This window comes from Lemur catta, chromosome 4 (genome assembly GCF_020740605.2).
Source record: "Lemur catta isolate mLemCat1 chromosome 4, mLemCat1.pri, whole genome shotgun sequence".
Lineage (NCBI taxonomy): Eukaryota > Metazoa > Chordata > Mammalia > Primates > Lemuridae > Lemur > Lemur catta.
In genome coordinates this window covers 20,961,315-20,984,951 of record NC_059131.1, presented here as the reverse complement: position 1 = coordinate 20,984,951, position 23,637 = coordinate 20,961,315, and the positions used below count along the sequence as shown (strand labels likewise).

The 23,637-nt window shown below is 34.1% G+C and overlaps 1 protein-coding gene across 2 annotated transcripts in view; it reads right to left on the bottom strand.

Moving 5' to 3' along the window:
* Window positions 1-207: 207 nt before the first annotated feature.
* PPP1CB (protein phosphatase 1 catalytic subunit beta) overlaps window positions 208-23,637 on the bottom strand; it is a 37,760-nt gene continuing 14,330 nt past the window's right edge. For both annotated transcript variants that reach the window (XM_045549312.1, XM_045549314.1), the window contains exons 3-9: window positions 18,094-18,225; window positions 15,997-16,227; window positions 14,034-14,138; window positions 12,295-12,366; window positions 7,183-7,334; window positions 4,544-4,678; window positions 208-2,040 (exon numbers count right to left, since the gene is read on the bottom strand). In XM_045549312.1, coding sequence (XP_045405268.1) covers window positions 1,936-2,040; window positions 4,544-4,678; window positions 7,183-7,334; window positions 12,295-12,366; window positions 14,034-14,138; window positions 15,997-16,227; window positions 18,094-18,225 — 932 coding nt within the window. In that variant the 3' untranslated portion in view covers window positions 208-1,935. The remainder of the gene's footprint in view (window positions 2,041-4,543; window positions 4,679-7,182; window positions 7,335-12,294; window positions 12,367-14,033; window positions 14,139-15,996; window positions 16,228-18,093; window positions 18,226-23,637) is intronic.

Sequence of the window (23,637 nt, the reverse complement as noted above, 5' to 3'; positions counted from 1 at the left end):
AATTTTATTAGCAACTGCTCAACTTACACTGCAATCAGGAAGTTATTTAAATCACATCAGATAAAAGCTTGTGTGACCTAACCTATCATATGCAGGTCATGAATACTTTCAAAAAAGAATCAATTTTTAATATATGTCAAGGACATACCTATCTGAATAAAATGTATGTTTAAACGTCTCATTGTACAGAAAAAAAATCAGTCAGGCTTCATATCAATTAGACAACTTTTACTAAATGAGAAAACTACATTTAAAATGTGCTTTAAAACAAAATGGAATTAGAAAAAAAGACATATATGCATTTTAAAGAACTTTTGCACTGTGCTGAAAATCAAATATCTCTTGCGGTAATACAATGAGCCAATTCATAAAATGTTAACAAAATTATCAATTTAACATTTTCAAAGACAATATTAAGGTCAAGAATTTCACATCTATGGTAGCACATATAGAAGGGCATTATAAATATGATGTCCATCCCTATTAAGCTTACAAATTTGACAATGCTCAATAAAAGCTTTTAAGAATCACATCCAATAGTGTCACATCCAAAGAATCACAAATCAGTGTCCTGTAAGTTCTCCTTCTAAAATCTTTATGTTGACTTTTCTACTCCTTGCCATTTGTTAATACTTAACCCTTAAAAAAAAAAAGAACAGGAAAAGAAATGCTGCAATAAACTCTTGATCATGTACAGAAATTATTGCTACTATAGTTCACTACAAAGCATGTCTATACAATATCATATGACCTTTGATTATGAAAAATCAGAATAAAAATCTTTAGTGACATAAGCCTTACAATCGTGTACAACATTCACATGGCAATATTAAACAGTTAAGCACCCAATACCCATAGTTGACAAAATGTCCCACTGACCAGCATTCATTTAAATACATCCTTTGTATACAAGGAAGAAAAAAAGAGATAGATGTCAGCTTTCCAAGGCTTGTCAAAAAAGGATTTTCATGAATGTGGATCTAAAAACAAACAAACAAACAAACAAAAACAACAAAAACCCCCAAAAACAAAACCAATGCAGGTGAGGGTGTTACCAGAAAGTTAAGCATGCCAAAGGTGTTTCGTGCGAATTAAAACCTAAAGCCAAGGTACCACATAACCACATTACCAACTAGTTGGGTAAATACTATATGAGCCTTATCTTAAAGTTAAATGAAATGCTACTACACAATAGAGCATCAATAAGTTAAAAATTAGAGTGCACAAATCCAAATCAGTGGCAATTTCTGTATAAAGCAAAATATTCACTATCAGCTGTAAAGTTTGCCCAGTCAAACTGATTAAAATCATTGCATTGGACAGTTTGCCTATTTAAAAAAACAATCAACCTCTAAAATTCCTTTTTACTGTAATGAAATGAGGCATAAGTTTTCTTAGTAAGATCAAACAGGTACATAAGTAGATCAGCAAGGGAAAATAATAGTTGGTGAATGTCTTTAAAGCTCTTCCCATATTTCACTTTTAAAAATGTTTAGGGGAAAAAATTGCATTAGAGCAAAAACAAAAAAACAAAACAAAACAAAACAAGCCCCAAATAATTAAACAACCAAGCAACACTAAAACCACATTACACAGATGGATCGTCATGCTTTCATCTGGTTTAACTATCACATCTAGTTTAACTGGGATGCTTTTCAACTTTAAAAATTGTGATACGTGAAGATGTAACTTTAATGGATAATTCTGAATTTGGATTTAACTTTCTTGAATATTATAACAGAGTATACTTATTACAATACAGTGTAGCACATCTTTCTATTAGAAAAAAATTTAAGATCCTTTACCCGTCTCCTTAAGTTAAAGGTGTGACATCATAAAGGGTGTCAAATGGCTGGATGGTTTTACAGTGCACACTTATATATTATGAAGTATGTCCTTAACAAATCTGATGGTTTCTTTACAGAATTCCTTTCTTCACCTTTTCTTCGGTGGATTAGCTGTTCGAGGCGGAGTGACAGGACGTCCAGAATTCAGTCCACCATACTGGTACTTAGCTTTCTTTTCAGATGGTTTCAGTATCTTAAAGGAAATAATTTATCAACAAACAATGTTATTCTTTCAAGTGCAATAAGGTTTAAGAAAACTGTTCCAATGGTAGATCTTTTTCAATAAATGGCATAAAATATAGAACAAAACATCAGAGGTTCCAAAACATTCCTTAAAGTGTGCAAATGTCTGAACTGCTATTTGTCATTCCATTCATATTTTAGTAACAATAGGTTGAGTACACTAACCCTTATCAACTACTCAATCCTTAGATTTAAGTATAAAATTTTTCAAATTAGTGTATCTCTGCTGTGAGGAAAAGAACACTGGTTTAAGAGTCAAAAGATCTAGGTTCTCATCATAGTTCTGACATATTAATTCAGCAGAGTAAATAATCTCCAAGTCACAAACTCTTCAGACCTTATTTTTTATGTATAAATAGATCTTTTTATTAAAAAACTTTATATAAAATATTGATATATCACCCATTTAAAGTGTATAAGTTGATGGTTTTTAGAATATTTACAGTTAAACAACCAGTATCACAATCTAATTTTACAACATTTTTGTCAGTCCCAAAAGAAATCTTGTTCCCATTAGCAGTCACTCTCCATTCCCACTCTCCACCTCTCCACAACTCCTCAAAGACTAAGCAACCACTAATCTACTTTGTCTCCATAGATTTGCCTATTCTGGACATCTCGTATAATTGATATCATGGAATATGTGGTCTTTTGTGACTGGCTTCTTCCACTTATGTTTTCAAAGCTCCCCCAGGCTGTAGCTTGTATCAGTACTTTGTTTCTACTTATTGCTGAATTATATTCCATCACATGGATGAACATTTTGTTTATCCACTTATCAGTTGGACATTTGAATCGTGTACACTTTTTGGCTATTATGAATAATGTTGCTATGAACATTCATGTACAGGTTTTTGTGTGGACAAATGTCTTCATTTCTCTTGGGTATAAAAGTGCACCATATGAGAACTCGGTTTAAATTTCTATGCCACGGCACTCTAGCCCAGGCAACAGAGCGAGACTCTCTCTCTCTCTCTCTCTCTCTCTCTCTCTCTCTCTCTCTCTCTCTCTCTCTCACACACACACACACACACACCCCAAACAAACCCACCAAAAAACAAAACAAAAAAAAAAAAAAAAAAGAAAAGAAATTTCTGATGAACTGCCAAACTATTTTCCAAAGTGCCCACACCATTTTATATTTCCACCACCAATGCATGAAGATTCTAATTTCTCCATATCCTAGCCAACACTTGTTACTGTCTTTTTTATTATACTCATTCTGGTGAGTGTAAGCAGAGTTTTAACCTATATGATGGACAGAAAATGTCATGATTTTACAAGAAAAATGTGTAAAAAGATTTAAGAAGTATTTCTTAGAACTATTCAGAGCATCACAATGCCTCAGTGAAAAGAAAAATTAATCCAAGTCCACCATATCAACTGTTGAAGGAAAGACCTGGTTACTGTCTTTAAATTGTAAATGAAAAATCACAGTTATCATTTAACTGTACTAGCTGATGGAAATGCTGTAATACAACACAGGCAAAGAGGGATAGGAAAGCCCCACTACATTTAAAAAGAGAAACGTAGCCTGTGCACATCAAGGATATAGAATAACCTTTGCAAAAACAAAGTGTCAAAGCTGTTTTACTCACTGAACAAGAATGATTTGTAAGCAACACACCACAGCTACAGCTGGCCTCTTTAAAAAATGTAAATCTTTCTATTATTTTGAAAGTTTGTTTCTTAGGTATTCTATTTTATTTTCATCTGTGTTTATAATTCTCTCTCTCACCAATGTCTGCTCCAACTATTCACCTTGCAAAAGAAAACTCTTAAATTATTCATTGTGTTCACATTCTTTTAGCAAGCAAGCCACTATCCCACAGGCCATAGGGGAATTTAACAATTTAAACATCTAAATCAAGAATGACTGACACAGGCCAGGCGCGGTGGCTCACACCTGTAATCCTAGCACTCTGGGAGGCCGAGGCGGGTGGATTGCTCGAGGTCAGGAGTTCGAGACCAGCCTCAGCAAGAGCGAGACCCCGTCTCTACTAAAAAAATAGAAAGAAATTATCTGGTCAACTAAAATATATATATAGAAAAAATTAGCCGGGCATGGTGGTGCATGCCTGTAGTCCCAGCTACTGGGAAGGCTGTAGGATCGCTTAAGCCCAGGAGTTTGAGGTTGCTGTGAGCTAGGCTGAAGCCACGGCACTCACTCTAGCCCGGGCAACACAGCGAGACTCTGTCTCAAAAAAAAAAAAAAAAAAAAAAAAAGAATGACTGACATTAACTTAGGAAACCATCATATTTGACATATACCAAAAATGCTGGAAAATTTGTGACTAAAAATAGAAATCTCTAATGAGTCTGAGTGGTAAATCACTTTAGAATTAAAATGATTTTCAATACTTGCTCAAGGAAAGATCACAAATCTACAAGAAAGCCTCTTCTGACAATAGTTTTAAATTTCTAGTTCTCATAAATTTATATTTATATCATACCTGAAATGAACACATCAAAGTTTCATCCACACTCATCATTCCGCCAGCATTATCAAACTCGCCACAGTAATTTGGGGCTGAAAATAGGGTTACCAATTGTCGTTTAGCAAAAAATTCATATCCATCTTCCACCACCTGTCAAAGGAAATGTCAAAAGAAAAAAACCATTAGCAGGTGATTCTCAACCATCTGTACTAATTAATGTCAATGTGGCAAAGACCTAAAAAAACTGTTTTGTTTTCGAAGTTGTGATTTTTATCTTAAACTTTGCTTAGAACATTAAAATTGGTGTGCCTTTTCTATAATGGCAGGGATTTAATGAAATAATAAATTCATTTTACTGCTTAAAAATGGTATCATTTTCAAGGCTCCCCATGAGACAAAACCAAAATATGCTAATAGGTATAGTGACGACTGGGAGATGAAAACCAAGTACTTTTTTAATTTAAAATTTTATTTTAATTAATCTAAATTTTTCTGGGAGGGACACGAAGTACTTTGATGGTGACATTATAAGCCAGCTATAGAATCCTTAATTAAATGAGCAAGAATCAGACCATAAAAGATAGACTTTGCAAAGAGTTTTTCTTGCTTTGCTTTTAAATTTTCTATTATAGAGCTACACATTGAAAACATTACTGAGTTTAATTTACACAGATCATGCTTTTTAATATAACTACTAAGACTGAAGTTTTATACGTATAATTCTTTTCCTTAATGATGTAACATGATTTCTAGAATCTGTTGTCAAATTCCTGAGTGGTTTACACAATTTGTCTCTTAGCTCTACCAATTTGAGAGAGAGGCAATAACATGTAAACATTTTGTATTTTTTGAAGTCTATTTTAGGCATCCATTGATAAGCAAAATTAATCTACAATACTTCCTAATACAAGAAAGTGCCTCCAAAATCATTTGCTTGTTAAAGTAACTCCTACCTCAGTACTAGGAACACGCTTCTGTTGAAATTATCTCATGGTACAATTTAGATACTAACCTTTTCTGTTAAGACTGTGGCTACTTTATCTATCCCTAGCTCAGCGCAATGCTTGGCATTCAGTATAGATTTCTTAGTTTCTTGGTTTGTTCATTCTTTCTAATATTTCTTTTAATGGAATATCTATAGTTTGTATTGTTTCCTATTGTAAATCTCTTAATTTTAAAGAACACATTTGAAAATAAGCATAATAAGACTTTGAAGGTTACTGGAAAAAAAGACCATGCAAACTAAGTGAGTTCAGTAACCTGACTTTTTAAAATCATTATCTATTTTTTAAAAAAGATGAGTGAATGGAGATCAGTGGGTATTTTAGTTAACCACCTAGCAACTCTGCCCTGTTATCTAACAGAAGGCTTAATTATTAAAATCATAAACACGATGTTTACTCATTAAAAAACAACTGTGCCAAAAGCAAAGGATTTGGGAACATGACTTCAACTGAATGACTAGGAAATCCTGCTAAAAAACAGGAATGTGATAGGTATAACATGCAGAAGATGAAAAGCCAGTCATTTTTGTTTGTCACTTAGGATCACACAAAGAAGCAGAAGTAGTCAAGTGTTCTGGGGAGGAAAGCTCCAGAAAAAAGGTAAGTGCTGTGGAACAGCATATACTTAATTAATTTTGAATAACTTTTAGGAACCTCAAAAATAACCAAAAGACTTTTTATAAAATGCCTTTCAATGTATTTTATACCGGTCATGTTTTAGAGAACATGAGCACTTGATATATTAAAGAATTGTTAAAATACGCTTTTGTTCATTAATTCATTTATTCAACAAACACCAAGTGCATGCTCTAATATGCTACAATATGTCAGCAACTGTACAAAGCAATAGAGATTCAAAAATAAGCAAGTCATAAGCCCCTCCCTTAGAGCATGCACAATCTAGTTGGTAAAAGAGGACATAAAACAACCAAAATCCTACACTGTATAAATGTTTTTATAATGAAAAATTTCAAATATAAACAAAAGTACTTAAAGAAGAGTTCAATAAACTCCAATTTACTCATCATCCTGATTCAATAATTATCAGGAGGTTGCTACATTTGTTTCTACTTATCTCCCCCCTTTTCTCTGCTGACATATTTCACAGCAAATCCCAGAGCAAGTTATTTTACCTTTACATACTTGAGTATGCATTTCTGAAAAAACATGGACATTTTTCTTACATAACAATAATGATTTTAACACACCTAAAATAATTAACAATGACACTCTGGTATCTATTATCCAGTTTATAATCAAATTCCTCAATTGTCTCAAAAATGTCTTTACAGTATGGTTCTTATCAAAATCTAAACAATATCCACACAATTCATTTGATTGTTATCTGTAATATATAAATAATATATAAAACTCTAGACTGTGTCTAGAAAGCTTCAGAAAACTACTGAAAATTTTGTTAGGATTGCAGTGTACTACAAAATATATTTTTTTGAAACATTTCCTCTTATAGGGTGAGAAAAAGTTAACAGATTGTTAATTGTGAGATCCAGATACTGGCTTTGCCTCTCCTACTGCTTTCCTTGTACAAGTCATTTAGCTTTTTTGGATCTTGGTTTCCTCAAAAACAAAATGAGAAGACTTATGTGAAGCTAACAAATATTAAAATATCCAAGAGTCTTTATTTCATACCTGATGAGCTCGACAAATCAAGTCTAAATCATGCCGATTCAGAAATTTACTGACTACATCAGCTCCAAAAGTGAAGGAAACCCCACGATCATTTTCTCCCCATCCTTGCACATCCTTATCTGGGTCAGACCATAGCAAATCACAGAGCAAACCTTTAAAAAGAAATATAGCAGTGAAAAAAAAAAAAAAAAAAAAACGAAAAAACCAAATTTATAGTATAAAGCATATCTAAATCACATATATTACATTTCAATTCCTTTGCTCTCTTACCCTTTTATAAACAGTGACAATCACTTGTCCAAGTACCCCAGCCTATCTAACTTAGTTTGTTAAAATAACCATACAAATATAATATTGCCTGGGCTCTTAACGCAGTACTTTCCAACCCTTCTGACACACAGGAAATATGTGTATGGCACACACTAAGCACAACAATATAGGGAAAAGTAATCTTTCATATAGTTTCTCCATATGAATAGAATAACCAATGAACCCAGCAGCATTTCCTGAACAGTTCATCCTTTCCTTAAAGAGTTACACTGTTTCTGAGCACCATAGTCTATTCTGTTAGTCTACTTAATTTAACCCTGAGCCAGTAACACACCAGAGCTTTTTAATAAGCTTCTGTTTGCTAGGGCTAGTATCCCCACTTAATTTTTTTCCTTCAACAAATGTCTTGGTTACTTTTTGATCCTTTGTTCTTCCACGTAAACTTCTGAATCAGCTTGTCTAACTCCATGAAAAATTCCATTGTGATTTCACTGGAATTGTATTTGCACCTTGAGGGAAGAAAACATTTTCTACTGAGGCCCTGAGGATTTTAAAAAAAAATGTCGAGCAGTAAAATCAGATCAGATCCTTATATGTTTCAGGCCTAGGAAAAAAGATTGGCTAAAAATGTTTATCTGGGTATCCTCATCATATTAATAGTGAAAATCTTACAAGGGACTCAGACTACCTTGGGAATACAAGATGAGAAGACCAGTAAATGAACTCAGGAATCCAAATATTTAACAGGCAAGCAGAGGAAGGGAAATGAGCAAAAATTACTGAGAAATAATGGTGAAAACAAAAAGAAGAGATTAGTATAGTAAAGGAATCCCAAAAAGGGAAAGAATTTTCTAGAGGTAGAAAATGGTTAAGTTTCAAGTGCCATGAACAAGTGGAGTAGGACAAACACCAAAAAAATGTGCCACTTACAATCAGATCATCAGACCTTAACGAAAGCAGTTTCTTGATGGTTGAGGGTAAGAGAGTAGGTAAAAGTCAAACTGTAGTGAGATTCAGGGGGAGGTGGATGTTGAGATGGTGATATTCAGTAATTTCCTAAGAACTATTGTGTTAAGGGAAGATAGTTTTTATAGAATGAGTCAGTTGTTTTTTTCTGCTTGGCAACAAAATAAATAAAGTTGTATTGGATTACAGACGAGGAAGGAAAGAAGGAAAGAAGGCGGGCAGGCAGGAAAGAAGGGAAGGAAAAAGGAAAAGAAAGGAAGAAAGGTAGAATGAGTCAGTTTTAAGTTAAAGTTTTAAATCAGTTTTTTTTAAAGAATCCATAAACTTCATACATAGCTTAGCAGAAAAGGATATCTTCATTTTCACTTACAGTATAGCTTGTCTTGACCGAGGAATTATCTAAAACCCCTTGTAGAATTTGTAGCAATGTACTCTCAATTTCTATCATTGATATTTCCTAAGTTCCAGCTATGTTTTAAGAAATCAACCAGCATACAAAATCCACTGGGATAGTCTCAATTCATCAGCCCTTTCTGACTGAAGTTGACTCTTTAAAACATACACATACAGTGCTTTATAATGCTTATACTTTTCGCCTGCTTCCAGAGATGAAGCAGGAAAGCCAAGGTATAAGAATCTATAATTTTGGTGTGACAATAAAACTACATAAAATTAGAATATAGTTTAAGATTTGGGAAATGTACTGCCAGGTGCAGTGGCTCATGCCTGTAATTTTAGCACTCTGGGAGGCTGAGGCAGGAGAACTGCTTAAGCTCAGGAGTTTGAGACCAGTCTAAGCAAAAGTGACACCCTGTCTCTACTAAAAATAGAAAAATTAGCCGGGCGTGGTGGCGTGCGCCTGTAGTCCCAGCTACTCGGGAAGTTGAGGTAGGAGGATCACTTGCGCCCAGGAGTTTGAGGTTGCAGTGAAACTATAACGATGCCACTGCACTCTATCCTGGGTGACAGAACAACACTCTGTCTCAAAAAAAAAAAAAAAAAAAAAAAAAAAGAGTTGGGAAATATGATAGTCTGGATATATAAAAAGTCAAATAACGGTAGTAACAGCAATCTGGAATTCTTTAACCTTAATGGAGTCAAGATCTAATGTTTAATGAATAAGCATCACAAATCAATTAGGCTATTGTTTTAAAGAATGCGTTTATTTACAAATTAAATTTCTGAAGGTTGCAGTATCAAAGATCAAAACAACAAGTTTTAGCAAAGAAACTTCCCATTAAAATATGCTGAAAATAGAAACCTGTCACCTGTGAAACTGACTTATATGTGAAATATAAACAAATTCTGAAGAATTTAAATATATTTTAATATTTAAGATATTTCTAGTCAGAAATATATATTTATATCTTATTTTAAAATAGCATTTAAATAAAATTTTATTTTATTTAAATACTAGTTTCTATTAAGTCAAATATAGTCTATAAAAACAATAAAAATCTGTGGTGAAATGCATATTTTTCTTTTTATACTTGACACAAATAAGTTGTGTTATTTACAAGAGTAAGCTGTGAGGCAACTTAGTACAACATGTAGTGTTTTGAGATGGCTTACTGACATCAGAGGATCTATACAAGTATTTATAATGGTTGAAGTGTAGGCATGAGTAGCATTTAGATTTACAATATCAGGTTTTCAAGTACACTGAGCAACACAATAACACTTGAAAATAAGCGACCAAATGCATGTTTGTAAGTCTGATTTAGAGGTTTAACTATGTTTTGCTCACGCACTGGTCCACGAATATTTTTTAATGCTTATCTGTCTACAAAATCTTTGAATCTTAAGAGTGTGAGAAATGAATTTAGTGACCATGTAGTCCAATACTTGATAAATAATTGATTCCTCTTTCCAAAATTACCAACAAACAATCCTCTTATCAGTAAGCCAGAGTCTGTTTTTATGCATATATTGTTATGTTCCTAACACATGATAGGATTTCTAGACCCTATGTCACTAGATAACCCCCATTGTGAACATATTTAAGTTTGCTGAGCACTGATAAATACAATACATAAAGGGTGGATCTGATTTCACAAATAACAATGAGACAATTAATCCAATAAGGTAAATATATTAAAAAAAAGTCTTTGGCAGAAACAAGGAATGGGCAGTTTTGCTTATGTTAATATTTTTAATAGTATGAAAGTGTGGTATGATAAAAATACACTTGGTCCTTGCCCCAGTTCTGTCCTGGCACAGAGCTCCTAAAACCCTTGCAAATTTCCTGGAAGACAGGTATGTCTTTTGTTATTTATAGCAAGCGCCTTCAGTAGAGGCTATGGTGTAATGAGGTGCCTCACGTAGGGGTCCCTAGATAGCTTTGGGATGGACAATGGTCATCAGAAAGGCCAAACACACATTGAGTAGAGGGTTGAAATTTTTACCACTCCTTTGGGAAATTAAGTTCTATTTTTAAAAAAAAAACCTCTTGAACAACAGGATTTGGGGAGCTTCTGGGTTGACGAACACACTGATATACTGGGAAGGCAGCATGCTCAAAGAAAGCACGAAAGCTCTGGGCCTTGCCCCGTCCCCAGCTCCAATATCATCCCCCACGTATCTGTTCCATTGGCTGTTCCTGAGCTGTACCCTTTATAATAAACCAGTAAATGTAAGTAAAGCACCTGAAGAGGGGGGTTGTGGGAAACTCCAAATTTGTGGTCAGCTGGGCAGAAGTATGGGTGACCTGGGGTTGGCATCTGAAGTGGGGGCAGTCTTGTGGAATGGAGCCCTAAGCTGTAAAGACTATGCTAACTTTGGGAGTTAGTGTCCGAACTGAATCGGACACCCAGTTAGTGTTGAAGAATTGGTTGTGGTATGGTAAAACCAAACACATTTGGTATGAGAAAACACCACACAGAAAGGTACTGATGTTTTAAGCAAAAGTTGAACTGAGGAAGCAGAGCAACTTAACTGCATTCGTCTTCATAATGTTTTATGATATGAATGGCATGATTAGATATGTTAGTATATACTGATATTCAAATATGAGTAATAACATTTTAAAGCCAACAGAAAAGTTAGGGTAAGTGGCAATTGTGCCTATCATTTATTTACAGTCACATTAGGCTCACTTGTTAATCAATACAGCATTTTATCCTCAACTGGAACTTATGCTTTTGTTTGGACTGGCTTAACAACTTAAGAGTTGTTCTTAATGTCTGAAGTCAATTTTCATAATTTTTCCCCAAAATTTTCACATATCCTTAAAATAAATTTTCATAAAACTAATCACGTGCTTCTAAAATCCTTAAGAGCTCTAAAAATTTAAGGCAGATGTGCCTGTAGTCTCAGCTACTTGGGAGGCCCAGGCAGGAGGATTGCTTGAGCCTGGGAGTTCAAGTCCAGTTGGTGCAACATAGTGAGATCCTGTCTTCAAATTAAAAAAGCTCTAAAAATTTGAAATCTAGACAATGCAGAAAATAACAGAACAACTAGACAATTTAAAAGAAGGTAACTATATCCTTGCCTAAGAAGGAAAGGAGATTATTTTAAAACTTTTTACTAAATTTAACAAGTTTCTGAAAATATAACCAATGCCAATATGAATGAGGGAACTTAGCAAAATAGAAAGGTATGAGGTATCAATAGCAAAATCTTTTTTGTGATCAAACAAGTCTGACAGAACCATATTATGGTTATAAATAAAAATTTCAAGTTCTGCGTTTTGTGGAATGATTAGTGCAAAGCGAAGTATTTCACATTACTGTAAATAAAGTAATCTATAGTTAGCTTATTGATGACTACAAAAAAAGAGCTCTTACTACCAAAGCCAATCCTACTTCCAATAAATATAATTAGATTCAAATAGGCCAGCATTTTACACAAAACAATTAAACTTCTCTACATACTTACCCGTATCAGGGACATCAGTGGGTCTCATAATTCTCCGAATCTGCTCCATAGATTGCAGGTCTGGTGACAGTCCTATAAATAAAAAGATGAGACATAGTCTTGACATCTAAAAAATTGTAATAGTTATTCAATAAAAAAGCTATTAATCAAAATAGATTCACTGTGTGAAATTAAAGGTACTTAGATTGTTCCTTTTAATGTTATCTTAAAGGTCAACATATTGAGTTATGAATCCCCAATATATATATAATACAGCATATAATTATGATTATGTCATCTTCTCCCCACCATTCTTTCCAATCATTCCCTGTCCTTCAAAGGAACATAATTGCAAGCCTTCCTACCACTTTTGTCACTTCTCACCACCCTAATCTTAAACATTTTTACTCTAAATTAAAATGCTTCACTTGATCCCCAAGACCTTCTCATATCCCACTCCAACATGCTCATTATCTTCATGAAGGCATAAACAATTGATCAGAAGGATAAATAAGAAAAAGCACATAAAAATATTCCACAATCTTTAAAGTGGTATATAAATATAAGCTATTATTTCTCTGGTAGGAAATCCAAGAATCATCACAAGGAATGAATCTAAACATTCATATTCCATACCGCTACATTTCTATCCTTAGCTATACTAATGTTCAAGAACTACAATTCCTTAAATGTTTAATATCTACTGGAAAATATGTTTCAATTAATATAGGGGATTATGTTCTGCCAGAGAATAAACTATTTATTACCTCAGGCCTAGGCAAGTGCATCTATCTTTTCAGCGTTTTCCACTTTAATTCTTCCCGTATATTGATGAAAAACTAATTTTCTTACACTATTTTCATTAAATTACTTCCCTGTACAAAAACCCAATATGGTTATTAAATCATTCAACAAACTCCTCTGTTCAACACCCAATCTCTATTATCTGATCCCAACATTCCCCAATATGTACTTGACATTATAGTTGGGCCAGTCTTTGCACATTTCCTAAACCAGGCATACACAATACAAAGACTGTCTAAAGTCCTTTTCACTCCTCCCAAGTCTATGTGTCTTTTAAAACCCAGGCCTTTACACACATATGCCCAATAACTCTCCTTTTTATGACTTCTCATAATTACTATCTTAGAAGTACTGACATAACTAAATTGCTTTTATTACTCAATTATCTGGTTCACAAATATAATTTATCAATAGGTTTTTAAATTTTTCAACATGACCAGATCATACACTATATTTCTATGGCACCTAATCGGGTGCTAGACATACGTTAATTTTTCAAATTAACTTTTAGAATAACTTACCATTCTACCAAAAAATGATTTTTAGGACCAAAGTAGACATCCTGCATGAAGCCTAGAACTCTTGATATATGTGAACATTAAACTCAAGTATATTTGGATTCTGATGAAAGGTATTTAATACAGACAGGAAGATAATGATCCTCCATTTTTCCTGATAGCAGGAGTATCTTTCTGTCAAAATTTGAGGCAATGGAAAGATATTTTTCAAACAAAACTCTAATTATCCTCTCCAAATGTGAAACTCTAAAGACAAGAGTTACATTTTCACTCATAAATAACCTATACATTTCTAAATATTGAGAAGTTTTAGCCATGTTTAAAACAGTTTTAATCACTTAAGTTTTCACATAAGCACTGCATCTTCATTAGTACAACTCCTTTCTGAGTAATGTAAGAACCATAAGAAAAACCCATAAGGCAAATTTACTAGTCTACCTCCATGACAACAGAAGATCTTCTCATCCACAATGGCAGCTATAGGCAGACAGTTAAAACAATCAGTGAAGGTCTTCCACAATTTAATATTAAACCTTCGTTTGCCTATAAAAAGAACAAGCAGATAGAATAAATAAAAAATCCGAAACTGTTCTCTCATTAGTTATCTCAAAGCCACAGTATTATGAATGATTTCAATTTTCTGCTTTATGCATGTCTAGCACCTTTTCTATAATGTACAAGTATTATCTGTATACTTTTATAAAAGGTAATAAATATAATAAACAATCAGCACCTTTAGTAAAGTTACAAAGACTTCAAAGACTGCTAGTGTTTTATGAAATAAACAATTTTTGTCTTTTAAGATCACTATAATATAGCAATTTTGAAATAGGCTGTTAGTTCACTTTTTCCCTTCAATATGCACACTAGTTAAATACCTAGCCAAATAAGTAAGCAAAGTGAACGGGTATCTCTGGAAACTGTCCATTTTAACTCTAATGCATTGAGTAACACAGTATAAACTTACTGCCAAGAAGGAAAAATTTCCAAGTGCTTAACTGCTATTCACTTTTGAGTGAATTACCACTTGGCATTAATATAGCAGCAAGTATAAACAGATTTGATACAAAAGCTATAATTTTCCCATAGCTTATCATAAACAGCTACAACAAAGACAATCTCAAGTGTATGTTCACCGTTTTAGAGTTACTCCATTTTCCCGAATTTGGCAGTAAGATGCAACTACTAAGCCAAAGAAGGGATGAAAGATACAAGTACTAATTTTCCTATGCTGCCTCTTAACGAAAAGTATAGCTCAAAGCACTGTTTACAAGCTGCTCTCACATACATTATTTCACGTGATGTCAAATCTAGCTTCAAGGATATTCATGCCCATCTTTTATCCTTTAAGAATATAACTTCATTACTGATGTAGCTTTAGGAAAATTGTTATAATCTGATGTACTCCAAATCACTTCTCTACTGATCTGATTTAAACAATTCAAACCCCATACTACACCTCAGAAATAAAAGTGCAATATAAAATCAAATATAGAATCATTCCCATTAGAACATAAGCTCCATGAGAACAGAGATCATCTGTATTGTGTATGGCTTCATTCAGTGGTTAGAACAGTGCCTCATACATATAACGTCATGTAACACTGACAAATCATTGTATGAATCAAGGAGATGAAGTTTCAATAGGACTCTACCATATTTAAGGATGCAAAAAAGCAAAAGCAGATTCTAAAGGGGAATTCTGCAATAAAAAATAAATTCAATTTGAAAATCATTATAATTGGTTGTAAATTATAATTAACCAAACATATGCTCATTCCCATACTGCTCTAACAAAATCAAAAGACCAAATTCAAATGTAGTAGGGTAATTTAGTAATACTTGGAAACACTACTACACAATAGCAAATCAGTGATTAGCTACTGAAGAAAAAGAGTAGAATAAAATAAGGATATACCAGAGGATTCAGTATCCTTGTCTCTAGGTTTGAAGACAAACAAAAATTAAAATTCTAATAAACTTCGATTTTTAAATAGTTTCATAGAACTTCTCAATAAATCTTGTGACACAGAACTAATAACAACTTCTGTCATATCACAAGAATGCTGAGAGCTAAAACCTTAATGGACACTAGAAAACCAGAAGCCACTGTCTACAGTGACCTCTGTTTCACTTGGATATTTTACTAGGTAAACTAATATACAAAGGGACTCTTCAGCCTAGTAAGCTGCAATCAATCTCAAATGACATGATCAAGAAGACCCCAAGGAAACAATTTAATTAGTAACACGTTACCCAGTTTCAGGTTCCTCCTCCTGGGCCTATGCCTGATAGAACATATTTTGAAAAAAACCTCTGAATCAAAGGAACTCCTCTGAACCACAAAATTATTAGGGAATGTTTCCATTAATTACTTTTCTTAGTTTTTATTTTCACTTACATTCATCATAGAATCCATAAATGCGATTGATGCTAGCACACTCATGGTTTCCTCTTAAGAGAAAGAAGTTCTCTGGATATTTGATTTTATAAGCCAATAGCAAACAAATGGTTTCCAAAGACTGCTTTCCTCTGTCCACGTAATCTCCTAAGAAAAGATAGTTGGCTTCTGGTGGGAAACCTCCATATTCAAATAATCTCAGTAAATCTGTATACTGTCCATGAATATCTCCTAAAAACAGAAAAAGTCAGTTTTAGAAAAACTGGTTACTGCTATAAGCAGCTTCTATGAAATGGCTCCCAATGTTCATACCCCACGTAATCAATCTCTCATACCCTTGTGTGGGCTATACCTAGTGACTTACTTCTAACAAATAAGATACAGCAAAAGTGAGATGGGCTGTCACTTCCAAGATTAGATTACAAAATATTGTAACTTCTGTCTTGTTTGCACTCTCTCACCTTCCCTGCTCACTGATGAAACCGGCTGTCTCATGAAGAAGCCCATGCAGCAAAGAACTGAGGGAGGCCTCTGGCCAACAGCCAATTTGGAACTGAGGCCCTCAGTCCATCAAGCCCATAAGGAACCAACTCCTTTCATAGTTGAGCCTTCAGATGATTGCAGCCCCAGATCGTATCTTGATTGGAGCCTCGTGTGAGAGACCCAGAACCAGAGGACCTAAGCTGTACCCAAATTCCTGACCCACAGAAACTGTGAAATGGTAAATTAATATTGTTGTAAGTCACAAAGTTTTAGGGTAATTTGTTATACAACAGGCAACTAATACAGTTACTCTTATTATCTGGTAGTTTAACTTAGGTCACTTTTTTATGCCAAACACTGAGGCAAATAGTAAGAACTTAGAAATACATAGTAAATAACTTCTATTACTTTCAAGTTATTTCTATATCACAGCATTTTAAAGAATATCTTTAAAGAATACTTCAAAATCATTTTAAGGTCAACCACAAATGATCTTAAACTACATGTGCTGCATTTAAATTCATAGAGGGGATTGATTATTTCCCCCAAATTCCAACTACCACCTCTTAATTAAAGGTGTGATACTCTAAATAATTTATCTATCCAGCAAACATTAGCTACTATCTCTTATTTGCTGGGCATTGTACAAAAGAGCACCAAGCACATGATTTAATAAACCACACACAGAAGAGAATAAAGAATATTTAAAGAGCACATTGATCATCTGCAAGTTACATGGTGTGAATGTGAATCACTAAGAAACATGCAGGATGAAAAAAATTTTGCATGTAACAAACTCCTTGTTTGAGCAAAAGTTGATGATAAGTTCATGAAAGCTATGTCACAAACACTACTGACTACCACAAAGAATATCTGCATTATCAAACTAAAAGTCAGTGTGATACATTATTTACATTATTTCTTGCTATTATGTAAACTACAGAAAAATGTTACTTTCTTCACAACAATTTTTCTGGTTATAACAATGAGATCACTCACTGAAGGCTGTAAGTTTTTGCTTTTGGCCAAAAACCATTGTAAGACTTAAAAGAACAAACAAAAGTCATAAAGTAATATAAACTTCAAAATAAATTTAACAAATCACAACAAAGTTAGAAGACCATTGCTATACTGACACCCAAAATTCTACACTTGTTTGTTCTAACCAGTGTACTGAAATGCCCACTTCTCTATATCCTTGACAACACTAAATATCAATCTTTAACATTTTTGGTAATCTAATTAGAGTTAGGTACTTGTTTTAAACTGCACTTCACTGGTCACTAGTGAGGCTGAGGACCTTATGTTTACTGGCCATTTAAATTTCCTCTAAGATCTACTTCTATGTTTTGTTAGTTTTGTATTATATTGTCTTTTCCCTATTTATAAGAACTCTTTATATATTATAAATAGCAATCTTTTATCTGTTGTATGTACAGCAAATGTTTTCTTCTCTGTAACTTTTACGAAAGTTTCAATTTTATTTAATAAAACCTATCAATCTTTTATACAAAATCTTCAAAAATGTTTTCTCTAAATCCTCTTCCTCAATGTAAATATGCAAAGAAAAACATGATTCCAAAGAGTTGTTTCCAACGTTACCCATTTACATACCACAAATTTTCAGTGGTGCTTCCAATTCCAAAAGAATAGGCTGGCTGAGAAAGATCTCCCGAGACTTGATACATAAGCCCCGAACTTCTGCTTCAGTCATCTGCACAATCTTTCCTGGACGACATCCTCGTACTGATAGATAATAAATAAGATGGTCAGTTTTCTAAAATTTATTAATAAAATAATCCTTTAAAAAGACTCATACCCTCATATTTAGTTCTATGACTAACAATAAGGTTATTCTATGATTTTTGGCTTCTGTCTCTGTTTGCTGGTTCCCAATGAGGCTCTTCCAGTCTGTTGCCAATGAACTGCAATCCTCTTCGTTGCTCTCCAGTGGCAACCTGAGGCTTAGCAGCCCAAAAAACTAAAAAATTTCAGGGACAACCTCCTTTGGAGTCTGCCTTACTCTGTCATCTTACAATCTAGTACAATGCTAGAAGAGCATCGCTAAGAACAAGTGGCTATGAAGCAAGGGAGATTTAAGTAGTACTGTCAGTAGGTTATTTAGCTTTACACACTTCCTTGGAATATGTCAGCAGTCCCAAGAATTTTAGCAACCACGACCTCCATTTCCTGATCAAAACAAATATTAAAAAACCCCAGCTATTTATTAAATTGTAATACATTAACATCATTATATCCAAAATACAGGATTATATAAAAACCTCTAAAGGCTATTTAGATGGAGTAAAGTATTTTTTGCATAAATAAGCCATAAAATCCATAAAATAATATGGTTTCCAACAACTTCTGGGATGGAATGGAGTAGAATGGTACATGGGGAGAGGTGAGTTCCTTATGTGCCCTACTGAACTGAACCTGTAATCATTTCCTCTCATCATCATCACCACTGGCTCTATGCCTTTAATTTTTAAATATACTGCTAAATTCTCATTAAATCTTAATTGAAAAGGCATTTAAAAAAGAAAACAGAGTTGTATATACCCCTACTACTTCCCATTTAAAACAAAGTCCACACATTTCTTGCTAAAAATTGCTATGATTGCTTTATCAGGTCAATGACAGGCTTAAAAAAAAGTCAGGCCTCCATATGCAAAAGCTATGTATTCTACTAATTCTATTACTATATTGATATAAAAGTAACAAGGAGATAAGAGACAGAGACAATGTTCAAATGTGCTTTAGCAAATACTCCAGTTTTTAAGACTATCCCTGAAATTCAAATCAATGGTCAGCAGAACTACTGTTATGGGAACTTAACATAGCTTTTACACTAGTACTGGCTTTCAAAACATCAATTACCTACTTCCGGTGCACATTTGAATTTTTCTAAGACCAAAAAAGACATCTAACTATGTACTTCCATTAAATATCTGGGATACTAGGTTAGATTCAGGAACAATTCTTAATCTTGGCATTAGTATTAAACATGAGAAATTTTAGTTTAAGGAAAAAAAAAAAGCATTCACCTTGAAGGACTCATCTCTGGTTGCTTTCAGATGACAAATATACAGCTAAAAGTCATTATTTCAAAAATGTATTAACTCATTCAACAAATATTTGAGAGCCTACTGTGTATTAGTTGTTAGAGATAACAGCAATGGACAAGAAAAACAAAATACATTTGGCTCTTACAAAAATTTTCACAATTTATGTTGGGATTCCATAATAAGAAGACACTACACGCTCACACTTGTAATCCTAGCACTTTGGGAGGGCAAAGCGGGAGAACTGCTTAAGGCCCGGATTTCCAGACCAGCCTGAGCAAGAGTGAGACCCCGTCTCTACAGAAAAAAAAAAAAAAAAAAACCAAAAAAAAAAAAATTTAGCTGAGCATGGTGGCAAGGCCTGTTAGTTGCAGCTACTCGGAAAGCTGAGGCAGGAAGATCATTTGAGCACAGGAGTTTGAGGTTGCAGTGTGCTATGATGACGCCACTGCTGCACTCGAGCCTGGACAACAGAGTAAGAGACCCTGTATCAAAAAACAAAACAAAACCCCCAAGTCCCCCCAAAAAACAAAAAAAACCCACTAGGTTATCAAAATTTAGTTGAGTTCTAACTTGATGGCAATCATCATTAAGTCAGTCAAAAGACTGTGGGTTTCACTTCGATCTACCAATTTAAAGTATTCCAAGTATAGTGATGAATATTTTACTTTCCCTGTATATTATGTGTTCAATTTTGATCTCCCAAATAATCGTGTTAACTTAGTGACTAACATTTTTACAGAGCTATGAAACGCTTGAACTTGTAAGTTATGTATGCTAATCCAAAGAAACTATAAATTTTGCCAAATCAAAACCCAAAAACACACTGCACAAAACCTTTTATATTTCACTGATTCTAGGATGCACATTATTTCCACCAATTATCTCTGAAGTTGTGAGATACCCTATGATCAACGGTTTCTTAGAATTATAACTGGCAGTGTCTTTCCCCTGCTTGGTGGCACATAAAAGTGCCATCTTAAGAGATGATGAAATGCAGTTAGAGAAAAGACCAAATCTTAGAAACAAATTAGCCAAAAATTTGGGACGATAAGGTAGATGTCTCAGGGCAACCCCAACTATCTTCCTATTCAACAGTCATACTCCCTGTGTACTCCCAGATTTCTAAGAGCACTTCAAATTTCTTTCAGTTATCTGAAAAAAGGAAGAAATCAGGGCACCTTGTTACATAGGGCATCTAGACTGCTATTACAGCATCCATGAGGGATTCCAGTATTTGGATATATGAGCCTAGACCTAAGTATCTCAATGGATTATAAAGATATTATAAATTGGCATACTTAGGTGCAAAGCACTTTCACATCATTTCATTTAATCCTTTTGATATGCCAGGAATAAGAAAGGGTAGTTATTATCTCTACTGTACAATGAGAGAGATTAAATAACTTACACAAGATCACAGTGCCCAGGTTTTACAAGACTGGAGGGAATGAAAAACATCAGAGAAGGACTGAAACCAAAGTCTACTAACTCAAAGGCCAGTACTTTTTTTCCCAATTTACCACATGAAATTTTTGGATCAAAAATTTCCTGGAAAAAAATTTCAGCATGCAATAATTTTAAACCAGATAAAACCAGACAGCAAGTATCAACCATACTATTACTGTTTAGAAAATGTATCAAGGTATTACATACACATACAGTATACTTATGTATATAACTCAATGAACTGTTAACTATGTATACACATGAGAAACTACCATTCAGATCAGCATACAGAATGCTTTCTGCAATCCTGAAGGTGCACCCTTATGCCCTAACATATAATTGAAATGCTCAAGGTTACTATTCTTATTTCTTTCACTATAGATTAATTTGACCTGTTTTTGAATTTTAGATAAATAGAAACAGGTACTATATACTCTTTTGCTCAGTATTTTATCTGTGAGAGCCATCCATGTAATTGTGTTTTGTTTAGCAGCCATTTGGAATACACGCTGAGTAGCCCTAATCTGAAATCCAAAATCCGAAACTTTGAGTGTTTATATGATGCTTGAAGGAAATGCTCATTGGAGCATTTCAGATTTTAGATTTTCAGATTACAGATGCTTAATTGGTTAAGTATAATGCAAATATTCCAAAATCCGAAAAAATCTGAAATCCAAAACATTCTGGTCCCAACCATTTTGGATAAGGAATATTCAATCTGTATTCCACTGTACGAAGATACAACTACATATTTACCTACTCTATTTGGGTCATTTCCAATTTGGGGCTATTACAAATGCTATGAATATGCATGCACATTTATTTCTCTTGGGTATTTACATAAGAGTAGAATTGCTGGGTCAGTTTTATTTAGTGGATACCACCAGTTTTCCCAAAGTGGTTATATACCAATTTATAATCCGACTAACACTTGTTGCTCTACATCTTTGCCAACAGTGTATATTACCATTATTTCAAATTTTAGCCATTTTTTTCTTAATGTATAGTGGTATTCACTGAAATTTTAATTTGCATTTCTATGATGACTAAGGTTGTTGAGTACGTTTTCATAAGCTTAATAGGCCAATTAGATATCCTTTTTTGGACAAGTTCATTTTAAGCCTTCTCCTCCTGCCCCAGCCTCCCAGTAGCTGAGACTACAGGTGCATGCAGCTCATTCAGCTAAGGTTAAGGATTTTATCCACCGAGATAGTCAATTGATTCAGCACTATTTATCATAAGGATCATGCTTTCCCCCACTGAACTACAGTGGCAGCTCTGTAGAAAAATCAGGCGACCATACAGGAATGGCTATGTTTCTGGACATTATATAGTCCCTTACCCTATCTATTTCTGCATCAATACCACAGTTTTAATTACTGTAGCTTTTTATAAAGTCTCAGTATCTGAAGCCTAGCACAGTGGTTCATGCCTATAATCCCAGGAGGATCCTAAGGAGGCTGAGGCAGGAGGACCACTTGAGGACAGGGGTTCAAGACCAGTCTGGGAAACATAGCAAGACCCCGTCTCTCCAAAAGTTTTTTTAAAAATTAGCCAGGTGTGGTGGCATGCACCTGTAGTCCCAGCTACTGGGGGGCTGACGCAAGAGGAAAAGCTGAGGTGGGAGGATCACTTGAGCCCAAGTTTGAGGGTGCAGTGTGCTATGACTGTGCCACTGAATCTCACTTGAGTGGCAAAGCAAGGCCCTGTCTCTGGGGGGGAGGGGGGAAACAGTAAAATAAAATTTCCTTGGCTAATCTAGGTCCTTTTGCATTTTCAAATACGTTTTTAAATTGGCTTGTATCTTTCTCTCTGCCCCCAAACTTGTGAGGGTTTTAACTGGGGATAAGTCTACAGAGAATTGACTTCTTAATTTTAAGTCTTACAATCCACGACCATATCTCTCCTTTTAAGTTGTTATTTGTTTCTCAGCAATATTTTATAGTTTGTAGTATGGCAGCCTTTCACATTTTTCATTAAATTAATTTTGGCTCACATATCTATGATTTCATTTCTTTCAAATTTACTGAGATTTGTTTTATGGTATGGCATATAGTACATTTTAGTAAATGTTTCATAAATACTTGAAAAGCGTGTATATCCTGCAGTTGTTAAGTGAAGTGTTTCATGTGTGTCAATTAGGTCAAATTTGTTGTGTTGTTTAAATCTTCTATATCTTTGCTGATTTTTTCCTGTTTTGTTCTACTAGCTGAGAGGTGCATTAATCTGTTATTAATCTGGTTGCAGTTTTGTCTGTTTTAACCTTTTAGTTTTGTCAACTTTTCCTTTTTGTGTTTTAAACCTGTTATTAGATACATAAAAAATTTAAAGCTATATTGCTGCTGAATTTACCCTTTTAGCATTATGCAATGCCCTTCTTGACCACTAGTGTTACTTCTGGTCTTACAGCTTTTTCCAATATAAATACAGCCAACAGCCAACCTAGGCTTCATTTGGTTAACATGTACATGATATGCTTCTTTTCCCCATTTTTCTGCTTCCTCATCTGTGTCCTTAAAGTGTATCCCTTGTAAGTAGCATATAGTTAGGTCTTCTGAGCTTTGTCTCAATTTTAAGGTTTGTTCCTTTTACATTTAATATAATTACTTAGCAAAGCTAGATTTAAGTCTACCAACCTACCATT